Source organism: Mytilus edulis, chromosome 14 (assembly GCF_963676685.1).
Source record: "Mytilus edulis chromosome 14, xbMytEdul2.2, whole genome shotgun sequence".
In the NCBI taxonomy this organism is placed as follows: domain Eukaryota; kingdom Metazoa; phylum Mollusca; class Bivalvia; order Mytilida; family Mytilidae; genus Mytilus; species Mytilus edulis.
In genome coordinates, this window is record NC_092357.1 from 70,523,338 (window position 1) to 70,537,586 (window position 14,249).

The window sequence follows — 14,249 nt, forward strand, 5'->3', positions numbered from 1 at the left end:
CATATAAAATCCTGGACAAACAAGAATGTAAATCAAATAGAGAGAATAATTGATTCCCCTGTTTTAATAAAAAAAACAACAAAAAAACATTCATTGGTTTTTAATACACTTATACATGAATTTGAATTCAAAAGTGATTTTATAATCTGTGACCAGTTGTAGAATTGAATTACAGTAGCACATATTCAACCTTAGTCATAAACCTTTGTAAATTTGCAGACTAATTGTGATTTTACATGGTGGCTAACATATATAAAATAAGCGGTTTTCCTTGATTGAAAAGTCATAGTATTACTGTTACCAATGTAATACTATTGTTTATTACAATACAAAAATATGAAAAATGTAAAATAGCAAAAATACCCAACTCAAAGAAAAAATGGATTTGGAATGTCACTTATCAAACGCCAAAATAAAATGCTAGGCCACACCAAACAAATGGAAAACAACTGTCATATTTCTAATTCGATGAAGGAAATTCCTAATGTAGAACATGGTGGAATAAAATATGGTTTTATAACTAGCTAAACATCTCACTTGTATGACAGTCACATACAATTCCATTATAACACAATGTGTTAACAATAAAAACAGACTTATTAGGGTAAACTGTCAAAAAGGGGTACAGCAGTCAACATTTAGTTGTTATCTTAATCATTATAAAAAAAAAACTCAACAAAGAAAAACATATAGACAAAGCACATCAGAAAATATAAAGACAATGATACAAACATGAACACAGCTCAAAAACACAATGGCTTGATGTAGAAGTACCGAGCCACCCTAAAGTAATATAAACAGACATGAACTAAACAGTAAAAGTTAATTGTCTTAACAAAGACATGAAAGAACCCTATAACATGTCTTTAAGATGATAAATGAGTGTTTCTTACAAATCATGCAAGAATACATTTTACTTACAGTGTATGCCATAATAAAACAGTACGCTTGCATTTACAAAAAAAAACAGCATCATAAGGTAGTCATTACAATTAACATATAGAAGGTATATTTATATAACGGGTATACAATCAATTGCATACAATAAATATATATGCATATTATGACTAATATCATATTATACTTCATAGATGCATATACCCTGTCTACATACTGACGAATAACATACACTTCACGGATATACCAACCCAATCACATACATTTCATATATAAACTTACTAATTACAAGCTTTCAGTTTCAGTTGACTGTTTTAGCAAATTATGTTGTTTAAAATGTACTCTAAAATTGTAGTTACAGATGCACACTTTTGACGCGTTTTGTACACTAGTGAAGTAAAACAGGTTTATTCGGGATCGAATACTGAATTTTGAAAATCTAACTATTCTACAAAACGGAATATATAAAAACAAATGTTTTCATTAGCGCTTTCTTTTAAAATATTTCCTTGCTCGTAATATCATTTGTACATGATTACCAATGACACAACTATTAAAAAAAGTCAATAAAATTGACGCCCGAAATGATAGGCAACCGTATCAATTGTCAATGTTCAGTTAACCATGATATTATTATTTGACACAGAATATGGCCTCATAGTGGACATGGGTAATAATTCTCAACTTTATGTTACCACAACTTCATGGTATCTACAGTAATATAATACGGGACAGACAAAAAGTCGTATTGGAGGACAAACAAACAAGAAACATAATGCCAATCTTCTATCGTAGGCGGGACATAGAAATGTTTTATCTAATACTGGCGAGACTTTCTACTCAAGATATTCGAACAAAATGTCCAACTGATCTTAAGAAATACAAAATCTTAAATACGAATTTCCGAAAGTCGAACTATAAATATAAAATAGTGTTTCAATTCATACAGTATGAATCAAGTCTATCAGTTAGTAGTGTAAATAAATTGTAAATAGTACATCTAAGTAGAAAAATAAAGAATAGTATTTACTTAATATACATGATATAGTAACACTTTTGATACATTGTATTAAGAAAACATTATAACTGATAACAAGAATTGTATGAAAATATTGTCACATGTACAAATAATGTATCAATGGAAATGTCAGTAAAAGAACTCCATATTTCTATGTAGAATGACAAAGAATACAACCTCGTTTAGAATAACAATGTCACGTTCTCTAAAGACAAGTACAACTTAATTGGTCAGAGTGTATTTACAACAAAGAGAAAAGAGTATATATTCTGTACAAATTGTAATGTTGTACAAATTATGTTTTGCACAAAATTGTTGTGCATGTTATCAATTTTTTATGAACCCCTTAACACAAATGGATGATACTAGTAAATAGTTTGTAGCTTTGCATATTCCTGTCATATTTTCATGACTGCATTATACATTCTAATACTAAGAATTGCTACAAAACAAAAATACCTGTTATGGATATGATTTGGATATAAGTAAAACAATAAAATATAATTCAAATCATTCAGGTGTCCTTATTAATTTATTTCCAGTTTTTAGGACTAGGAGAATAGCATTTTATAAATTTCAATTTAAATCTGTAAGCTGATGAATTTAGAAGATAAACGTTTATCACATGGTGCAAAAACGTACATGTACGTGTCAAAAAACTTATAACTTTATTAAAAGCCCAAATACAAAAATATAAGTTAAATAAACTTTCAGGTTGTACACAACATAATACATAACAAACAAGTGATACTAGTGTACATTACTATATAGGGCAGAGTGGGAATAGATGTTTGTTTATTAAAATTAAGGTTTGTGAAAAAAATCAGCAGTTGTATTGAGAATTACACAGCAAATGTTTGTCAAATATTTCCTTAATGACATCCACTACGTCTTTCACTTATCACTACGTCGTCACTTATCAAATACCAATACATTCAATAAATTGCATTCACAATTATGTCTTCTCCATGGCATTTAGCAAATTTCAACGATCCAATGGCCTGAATTTTAAAAAACGTTGTTTCCATTTCACACATTCGTTTTTGAATTTTCTTCACTTAGTTCGTGGTCCGGATTTTTTTTTTATAGATTTACTTTAAAGAGTCTTACAGTTCAAGTATTATTTTTAGTTGAAATGTCTAATTTATAAAATGTTTACTTTAAATTTGATGCTTGTATTTGATGACTTTTTTCAAGAAGTTTTACGAGTCTCGTGCTTTGTGATTTACGGGCATAATCAAGTGGTGTCTGACCTTCCTTATCACACAAACCTACATCTGCATTCCATGCGATTAATAGTTTTATAGTTTCAAAGTAACCTTCATATGTATAGTCGAGTTTATGATCATCATGTCTTCTAAATCGAGAGGACCATTTCACATTAGGATCCCAAAATTTGCCTATTGGTTCACTGATGTCAGGTATACGAAGTTTACAAGCCACATGTAAAGGTGACTTTCCATCTTGTTGTTCACACTGAGAGACATCAGCATTTTTCTGCAGTAACAGTTTTACTGTATCTCTACATCTAAATTTACATGCCACATATAATGGAGACATTCCCATCTTGTTACACTTGGAGACATCAGCATTTTTCTTAAGTAACAGTTCTACTGTATCTTCATGCCCGCTTGCACAGGCAACATACAATGGAGAATTACCTAAATAATCACACTGAGAGAGGTCAGCATTATTCTGAAGTAAAAACTCAACCGTATCTGTATGTCCTCCTGCACATGCAATAAACAATGAAGACTCAACACGATAATTACACTGATTGACGTCAGCATTATTCTGAAGTAACACCTTTACTGTATTTGTATGTCCTCCTTCACAGGCCACAAACATTGGAGACTGACCAAACTTATTACACTGAGAGACATTCGCATTGTTGTGTAGTAAAAAATCTACTGTATCTGTATGTCCTCCTTCACAGGCCACAAACAATGGAGAATTATCACGATCATCACACTGATTGATATCAGCATTGTTGTGTAGTAAAAAATCTACTGTATCTGTATGTCCAGCGGCACAGGCAACGTACAATGGAGACTCTGCACACCGATTGCACTGAGATACATCAGCATTACTTTGAAGTAACATTTCTACTATATCTGTATGTCCTCCTTCACAGGCCACATACAATGGAGACTCATCTACACAATTACACTGAGAGACACAAGAATAGTTCTGCAGTAACAGTGCCACTGTTTCTTTATGTCCCTCTTTACAGGCCACAAACAATGAAGATTCCTCTTCAAAATTACACTGAGAGACATCCGCATGGTTCTTAATTAAAAAATCTACTGTATCTGTATGTCCTCCTTTACAGGCCACAAACAATGGAGACTCTCCTCTACTATTACACTGAGAGATATCAGCATTGTTCTTAAGTAACAGTGCCACTGTATCTGTATATCCCCCTTTACTGGCCACAAACAATGGAGACTCTTCTTCAAAATTACACTGAGAGACACAAGCATTGTTCTGAAGTAACAGTTCTCCTATATCTGTATGTCCTCTTTCACAAGCAACATACAATGGAGACTCTTGATAATCATTACACCAAGACACATTAGTATTGTTCTGCATTAACAGTTTAACTACATCTGTATATCCTCCTTTACAGGCAGCATCCAACGGAGACTCTTTATGATCATTAAACTGAATGACATCAGCATTGATCTCTAATAACAGTTTAACCATATCTGAATGTCCCCTTTTAGATGACTTATATAAAGGGGACTGGCCTAATCCGTCTGTTTTATTCACATTACATCTAACAGTATTAACAAGAAAGTGAACAATATCAATGTAACCCCTTGTTGCTGATTCTATTAAAGGTGTTGTTTGAAGATGTGAGTAAGAAGGATATTCGAGTTGATCAACATCATTTTGTGTAATGCAACCTTTTGTATCAAGATCCTTAAGTACAGTTTTTGCATCATCACTCCTTCCAAAAAAGCTTAGTAACTTATCCATAAATAACTGATATTCTAGCTGTTTATTATGGAATGTACTTGTAATGACATTACATTTTAAGTCACATAACAGTCTGTCAAAATAATTTTCTTCTTGGTCTTTTAATATTACAATTAAATGTGTATTTCTTACAACTCTCGTAAGGGATTCAAAGATGAAATGATCTCTTATAAAAACAGATGGAGAATATTTGATGAAACATTCTATAAGGTGCTGTCCACATACTACAGCTGCCATATCATGCACTTTGTCATGTATCATTCTATACTCTGTACCTCTTTGTTTTAAATATGTACCACTTAAGGTATTGAAACCTATTTTTAGAGCATTTCTTGACATTTCATTGCTTAAGTCTTTGTTAAAGGCTTTAACAATTTCTAAAAGTTTTTTATCATTCATAACTTGGGCGGATTTTAAGTTCAGCCAATCTGTGTCGAATCCATTGTCGAATAAGATACAAAGAACAAGGGCACAGAATTGTTCCTTATTTCTAAGAACAATGTGATTGATATTCTGTGTAATGCAATCCACTGGAGCTGTAAATAGTTTGATAACTTCTTCAGATGATTTGTTTGTTGCCAACTTACAAAGCAATGGAAAGAAATCGACTTCCTCCATGACTTTTATAACATTCAAATTACTAGTCATGTCATCTGTAAGGTACATATGTGCCATAAGTATTCTTTCATCTTGTAGTAGACACAAATCTTTCGATAATATATTGCATTCATTTCTTGATAGTAATGTTAGAAATTGCAATTGTGATTCTTTATATACGTGTAGTCTACAGGAAATCATTAATTTTGGACCTGATATCATTGAAACATTGTCATCAGTTTTATTCTCAATACTTTTTCCTGCAATTCTAAAAATTTTCTCCATTCCTTCTGAATAATCGAGCCACATTTGTAATAAATGTGTGTTGATTGTTTCCTTTCCACATATGTCATCAACAATAAACACTTGTTTTTTGTTTTCATTATAGTAATTTATAATATCTGTTGGTCCCGTTAAAACCGGTATTATCTTATATCCAAAACTGTCGCGTAAGTGTAAAGCAGCATGGTGTATATTTGACGATTTACCACAACCTGAGCTCCCAGTGACAACAATAGAGTTATTTGAGGTTAAATATTTAAGAATGTGACGTGTTGCTCTGGTCTTTACGAAAGTAGTTTCGTCCTGCTCCCATTCTTTTATTTCTTGTCGATGATGAGCTACAAAGGAAAATCAACATAGACGCGTATGTTTTGTTTTGAAAATATTTTGTCCGCAACATAAAACAAGTATATCTGGTTACAGCGACGAATTAGAGTTTCAATAAATCAAACCTCTTTGCTTTGCTTAAATAGAATATTATGTTCAGAGTCCTTATGATCAATGTCACAGTAATGGTGTAAAATAAATAGAATGATAGTATAATGTGTTCTTTGATGATGAAAACTTTTTTTAAATTTTGGAATACAGTTTAAATAAATTATTTTGAGAAATCATTCCATTGCATTAAATAGAGTACATATAATGTGGGTCTCTCGATCACCTTTTTCAAGACCCTAATGTACACATAGAATATGTTTGGACACATTTATTTCAGCTTTGCATACTTTAAAAGTTTGTAATCAAACGTATGGTTTTGACAGCTACCATAATGGTGCAAGACAAAAGAGGGACGAAAGATAACAGGGACAGTCAAACTCATAAATCTAAAACAAACTGACAACGCCATGGCTAAAAATGAAAAAAGACAAACAAACAACAGCAGACAACCATCATGAAAATCGATACTGCAATTACATGGATGATATTTCAAAACGTTTGTAAGGCTTAATCATTCATTACATCCCTCTACTTATTAGTTCCACTAAATACGACTGAAGCAAATTGAAGTTAGAATTATTTCAATGCTATCATGTTCAATAACTTAATATTTTGAGAAATTCCAGGCAAAAAATCTAAAAGTAAATTGTAATGCATAGCAAATTGTTTGTCTGTTAATTTAGATACTAAAATATTAGGATATTCTTCGTCTTTTTTTTTATTCATCATGTTCATATTATGATCATTATGTACGGACATTTAATTTCTTAGGTCAAAATTCTGATGAAAAAAGATTTCATAACTGTTGTTCGCAATGAATATACCAACGGATAGAGTTTGACGACTATTACTCATCGATAATTTTATTGAACAAGCCAAATACTCTATAAAGTTTCGATATTTGCAGCATTTAGCTTGTGAATTGACAACATAGTAGTTTTGCAAAATTAAAAAAAAAAAGTGAGGATTTTGTTTACATATTGTTTTTTCAAAATTATTTACTGAGCAACACGCTTTGATTGGTTTCTTTTGAACGTATCATTTTGTTACATATAGAACTGTGAGAGTAACATACAGCAACCTGTTTATTTTTACCATATGTTTATCATATAGTGAAAGAACTATCTCTTATTTGACCACTGGGTCCTTTCTCCAATAAATCCAGATCCCACCCATACTGCTCGAATCAACATGCTCTCCGCCTTGAAAGTAGAGCAACAGACTGACTCCTTGCAATATAGGAAAAATCATATGTTTCTTAACCTTTTTTTCATTTAAGTATGTTTTAATGTTTAATCCTAATTTGTTTTCTCTTTAACTTGGTAATGGTATTTTTTTTTTATTTATCTCTTATTACAGATTAAACAAATAAATTTGAGAGACGTTTTTTCATACAGTGTTAATCGCTTTAATTCACTAAACTCAGAAGTCTGGCGGTCAGGTCTATTTTGCCTAAATTACAAAATCAAATTTAATGCACACCCAAAAAAAAAAGAAACAACATTATGAAGACATTATATAATTTTGATGACTTTGAAACATGAAAAGGCAAACATTGTCAATTTTTCAACAGAGAGGACATGCAGGATATATAGGAAAAATTAAATAATTATGTCGAATTTCGTTTTTATCTGATGATACATGTAATACAAGCGTAAATCGAACACACTACTATTTCCGTTTTGTTAAGATATATAAAAAAAAATGGAAAACTAAAACATGCTCGTTTGGTTTCTTCAATTTATTGTAAAAAAAAGAGAATGGACGCTGTATATATTGGGAGATAATCTGAAAAAAGTTGATAAACTAAATGCTGACTGTTGTTGCCAAATTTTATTTCATTGCTATGACTATAAGAGTACAATTACATTGTAGCTAACAAATGAGGATGAGACCTTATAAACACATTCCGATTATCCAGTTTGTATTTTTATAATTAATGAATGGTTGATCACTCATGCATTTAGAGTCAACATTGATAATGTCCAATCACTCGTGCAATTGTCACTGGTGTAGTGTTACTTGGAAATTTACAAAAATAACGTATACACATGGGTTATAGACTTCCTTATTATCATTACTCTCACAGTTGAAATTAGAATGATATGGCTGAAGCTATAGTATCGATACAAGATGAAAAAATATGCTATGTTCAATCTATTTTTTGTTCTGATATTTGATCAGAAATTCTGTATGTGTTACTCCGTATTTTTCAAAAGAGTTAACAAGTTAAGGTAAAAGACATTGCATTAACAGTCTTTCTGCATTGAAATCTACTATTGCTAGAAGCCTTAGTGGTCATTGATCAAAGTAAACTGGTGCAACTTCTTAAATGAGATCTAGAGTTTTGTAGGGAGTATAAACAATATCGCATTTTATTGACATGATGGTTATCTACACTTTGGTAAATTTTAGTATGTTTTTTTTTTATATTTTCCATTTTAACTAGATTTGAATATTTCATTTTCCGCTATGTATATTCCATTAAAAGAGGTGTTACATTTTCGTATGTGATATAGAAGTTTGTATTTCACTATTTTCGATATCACATTTGTAGCCATGTTGGGTGAACAAATTGATCCTTCAATCAATCCATTTTCATTGTTTTATACCGTCTAATTTTAACATAGATCTTTTGGGTGAAAACAGTATATTTATGACTTACACATCACCATATCTAGGAGGAATGCATAAAAGAAAAAACTATAATTGAATATTGCTTGTTTCACTGACAACTGGACAGTAATATTTATTAGGGTTACATGTACAAATTGAAAGTGTTGTGTTATAATAATCATTGTCAATACACTTTTTTATTAATTAGCAATCAGGTTCACATACAATATTTTACTGAATTAAATTTGTGTGGTCCAAATTAGATTAGTAATTTCTTCCAGTGAATTGAAATATTGAAAAAGTAGAGTGTTTTCTACCATTGGAGATTTATATCCCTTTTTAACATCAAAGTGCAAAAAAACACGTAACAAAAAGGTATTTTTCTTTATGTTAGGTGAAATCATAGCATCATGGCAAACTCGACTCTAAAAATACCAACTGATTAATTCAAATGTCTCAAATGTAATGTTAAACTGATTGTTTACTAAAAAAAAGTGTAAAGTGAAACCATTTCATATTTCCATGGCCTTGAGATTATTCGTTACCACATACGACTTATTAGTTACATGTAGTAAGTAATTGATGAAGTTTCGTGACAAATAAGACTATTTTAATTTAATTTAATAATACCTCTGATATGCTTTGGAATATGATCTTCATCTTGTTTTTTCATCTCTGCCTCTATGAGTTCTGAAATTTAAAAAGTTAACCAATAATACTATTCCGCAAATGTTGTTTTAAATGTTTTCTGGAATTAAGTCATCCGGCTCTGCCTTTTTCCTGTGTGTTAAATAAAATTGAGAATGGAAACGGGGAACGTGTTAAAGAGACAATCACCCGACCATAGAGCAGACAACATACGAAGTCCACCAATGGGTATTCAATGTTCCAATGTTTATATATCAACATAAAGATAATCAATTCCATTAATTTGCTATGTAGTTATAAAAAAAAATGTATTGAAATGGTCATGACTTTTGATTCATTTGTCCTCACAGAAATCAAAGTTATCCACAGCAAGTATATTGGATACATTTTTGGCGCTCGTCAGTCATTGTATTAAACGTATGTAAACATTCTGGCACTAAATAAATATTCAAATTGATCTAGACCACATACATGTCAGTAAGGCCCCTTCTCGTGCATTTATATCGGACAATCAAATATTCAAATAAATATTCATCTCTAAGGTGTATTAAATAAATTAACGATTCTTAATAGCTTTTGTCGCTCAACTAGGTCTATGTAAAACTTCAACAATGGGCACTTCCTAACATTGTTTTCCAGATTGAATTCTTTAGTTTTATTCCCGAAACACAAAAATGTGTAAACATCAACATCAGAGGGTGATTATTCCGATAGTCTACTTTCGATTTTGGTACAATATTTCTTTTACTATTTATAGATCGAATCTTGCTGACAGTTCTTGTTATTTAAAAGTGTCTAAACAAACTTTGAATTTTTGAAAAAACTAAGGATTTTCTTATCCCAGGCATAGATTAACTTAGCCGTATTTGGCACAACTTTTTGGAATTTTGGATCCTCAATGCTCTTCAACTTTGTACTTGTTTGGCTTTATAAATATTTTGATATGAGCGTCACTGATGAGTCTTATGTAGACGAAACGCGTGTCTGGCGTACAAAATTATAATCCTGGTACCTTTGATAACTATTTACACCACTGGGTCGATGCCACTGCTGGTGGACGTTTCGTCCTCGAGGGTATCACCAGCCCAGTAGTCAACACTTCGGTGTCGACATGAATATCAATAATGTGGTCATTTTTATAAATTTCCTGTTTCCCAAACTTTGAATATTTGAAAAAAAACTAAGGATTTTCTTATCCCAGGCATAGATTACCTTAGCCGTATTTGGCACAACTTTTTGGAATTTTGGATCCTCAATGCTCTTCATCTTTGTACTTGTTTGGCTTTAAAAATATTTTGATATGAGCGTCACTGATGAGTCTTATGTAGACGAAACGCGCGTCTGGCGTACACAATTATAATCCTGGTACCTTTGATAACTATTTACACCACTGGGTCGATGCCACTGCTGGTGGACGTTTCGTCCCCGAGGGTATCACCAGCCCAGTAGTCAACACTTCGGTGTTGACATGAATATCAATAACGTTGTCATTTTTATAAATTTCCTGTTTCCATAACTTTGAATTTTTGAAAAAAACTAAGGTTTTTCTTATTCCAGGCATAGATTACCCTAGCCGTATTTGGCACAACTTTTTGGAATTTTGGATCCTCAATGCTCTTCAACTTTGTACTTGTTTGGCTTTATAAATATTTTGATATGAGCGTCACTGATGAGTCTTATGTAGACGAAACGCGCGTCTGGCGTACAAAATTATAATCCTGGTACCTTTGATAACTATTTACACCACTGGGTCGATGCCACTGCTGGTGGACGTTTCGTCCCCGAAGGTATCACCAGCTCAGTAGTCAACACTTCGGTGTTGACATGAATATCAATAATGTGGTCATTTTTATAAATTTCCTGTTTCCCAAACTTTGAATTTTTGAAAAAAACTAAGGATTTTCTTATCCCAGGCATAGATTACCTTAGCCGTATTTGGCACAACTTTTTGGAATTTTGGATCCTCAATGCTCTTCATCTTTGTACTTGTTTGGCTTTAAAAATATTTTGATATGAGCGTCACTGATGAGTCTTATGTAGACGAAACGCGCGTCTGGCGTACACAATTATAATCCTGGTACCTTTGATAACTATTTACACCACTGGGTCGATGCCACTGCTGGTGGACGTTTCGTCCCCGAGGGTATCACCAGCCCAGTAGTCAACACTTCGGTGTTGACATGAATATCAATAACGTTGTCATTTTTATAAATTTCCTGTTTCCATAACTTTGAATTTTTGAAAAAAACTAAGGTTTTTCTTATTCCAGGCATAGATTACCCTAGCCGTATTTGGCACAACTTTTTGGAATTTTGGATCCTCAATGCTCTTCAACTTTGTACTTGTTTGGCTTTATAAATATTTTGATATGAGCGTCACTGATGAGTCTTATGTAGACGAAACGCGCGTCTGGCGTACAAAATTATAATCCTGGTACCTTTGATAACTATTTACACCACTGGGTCGATGCCACTGCTGGTGGACGTTTCGTCCCCGAAGGTATCACCAGCTCAGTAGTCAACACTTCGGTGTTGACATGAATATCAATAATGTGGTCATTTTTATAAATTTCCTGTTTCCCAAACTTTGAATTTTTGAAAAAAACTAAGGATTTTCTTATCCCAGGCATAGATTACCTTAGCCGTATTTGGCACAACTTTTTGGAATTTTGGATCCTCAATGCTCTTCAACTTTGTACTTGTTTGGCTTTATAAATATTTTGATATGAGCGTCACTGATGAGTCTTATGTAGACGAAACGCGCGTCTGGCGTACAAAGTTATAATCCTGGTACCTTTGATAACTATTATCAAAGTACCAAGGGCGCTATAGGCAGTTAATTTAAAAAAAAAACAAGGTAAACGTGGCAGAAGTTAGAATGAATATTGTGGAAGAATTGGGTTTATTATTTATTTCAGCCTGAAATGAAAATAAAATGTCCAGAAATAACTTAAAAAATAATTAAAGTAAATACAATCGAGACCTATTTCTTGCATCCATAAAATTCTATAATAAACAAGAAATAATTGTAACAGGATATTGCTATGAAATCTCCCAAACAAAGCTCCTATAATAAACCTGACATTGGGCCGAGTCAGTACAAATTGGTTTGATCAAGTAAAGTGATATGCATATTTGACGCTTAAGAGATTGATCCTGTATGTCATTCGAACATTCTTGAGTTGACGAACAGGAATATATATGGTTTAGGGATGAGGATCTCGGCAGTTTAATGGGAAGTAATACAAATCATAGGCCCGAGCGTCTCCTCCATATGTGGTATATTTTCACAATCATGCATATATCTGCATCTGTTTTGTTTTACTAATAAACGTCTCAGATAAGTTCAAATGGAAAGAAAATATCAAATAATACCCAAACAACAACGACAAACAGACACGGTAATAATCAAAACCAAAAAAAAAAGGCTCCGGATTTGGACAGGTATATTAAGTATAGTAATTCATTGTGTGTTAATTTGCGTTTTTTGATTGAGTTAAGCCTTCCAATTGATATGTGATAGTGTTTCTCTCTATGTTGTGATGTTTGGTACTATTAAAACGTTTAATCCCGCTGCAAATGTTTGCACCTGTCCTAAGTCAGGAATATGATGTACAATGGTTGCCGTTTGTTTATGTAGTTCATATACGTGTTTTTCGTTTTTATATAGATCATCCCGTGTTTCCCATTTGAATGGTTTTCACTAGTATTGTTTGGGACTCTTTATAGCCTGCTGTGCGGTGAGAGCCAAGGCGCCGTGTTGAAGGCCGTACCTTGATCTATAATGGTTTACAGTTTTATAAATTGTTACTCGGATGGAGTGTTGTCTAATTGACACTCATAGCACATCTTCCTATATCTATGTATAAGCAGCAACATGAATTATTTAACTGGATCCAAACCCATTTCTAAGGTGGGACAGGATATTACGGCACAAAATAGAATTATAATCAAGTAGAGTTTTTCTTATTTGGTATGAATAAAACTTCCACATTTTATGAAACAAAATATCGTACTTGCTCTGAAATATGTATTTTGAAAAGAAAAATAATTATATAAATTACTGAGGTATTCTAGGTGAAATATTACCTCTACGAATAAACAACATAGATGTTTCATATATTGGTAGTAGTTTGACTATTCAAACTGGTAAAAATGAATGCTAACACCATCCAGAAAGAACTATTAAAAGAAAAACATTCCTTAACTCCCTACTTTATATGTAACACCCCTCTCAACATGTCATAATTGTCCTGATTGACAATAAACAGAAAATATTATTCTCCACACACATGGTAATGAAAATATTGAGATATAATTTACAATTCAGTTGAAATAGGAATTAGCATAAAAAAAGTTCTAAGGTTCACGTGTTGACTTTTTTTTTTTTATTAAAAAAGCAATTTGATAGTAATAACCTGCTTTTGGAGTGTCAAACATTCTTTTGATGTTTAAGAAAATTACGTGTTTATGGTGGTCCTTATTAGCCGGTTCACACTTTGATATTTCCATTTTCAATACTACATTTCCATATGACTTTCAAAAAAACTGATCGAGTCGAGTAGTGTACATTCTAGATAAGTATATAGTGTATAGATGCGATTCGTTGTGGTAGACTTCTGTCTTACAAGGACGTTCCTATAGTTACATTTTATATAATTGTGTCTCAAATCTTTTGATATTTGGATTTATTATATAAATGAAGCATATACTTGGTATGCTTCAAGGAAATTACCGAGGCGGTCAGAAATGATCAAATAATGTCCTTAATA

At 32.2% G+C, this 14,249-nt stretch overlaps 1 protein-coding gene across 1 annotated transcript in view; it reads right to left on the bottom strand.

Annotated features, from left to right (window-relative positions):
- Positions 1–3,070: 3,070 nt before the first annotated feature.
- LOC139504444 (uncharacterized) overlaps positions 3,071–14,249 on the bottom strand; it is a 31,137-nt gene continuing 19,958 nt past the window's right edge. The window contains exons 4-5 of the mRNA XM_071294529.1: positions 9,461–9,520; positions 3,071–6,114 (exon numbers count right to left, since the gene is read on the bottom strand). Of these exons, the coding sequence (XP_071150630.1) occupies positions 3,071–6,114; positions 9,461–9,520 (3,104 nt within the window). The remainder of the gene's footprint in view (positions 6,115–9,460; positions 9,521–14,249) is intronic.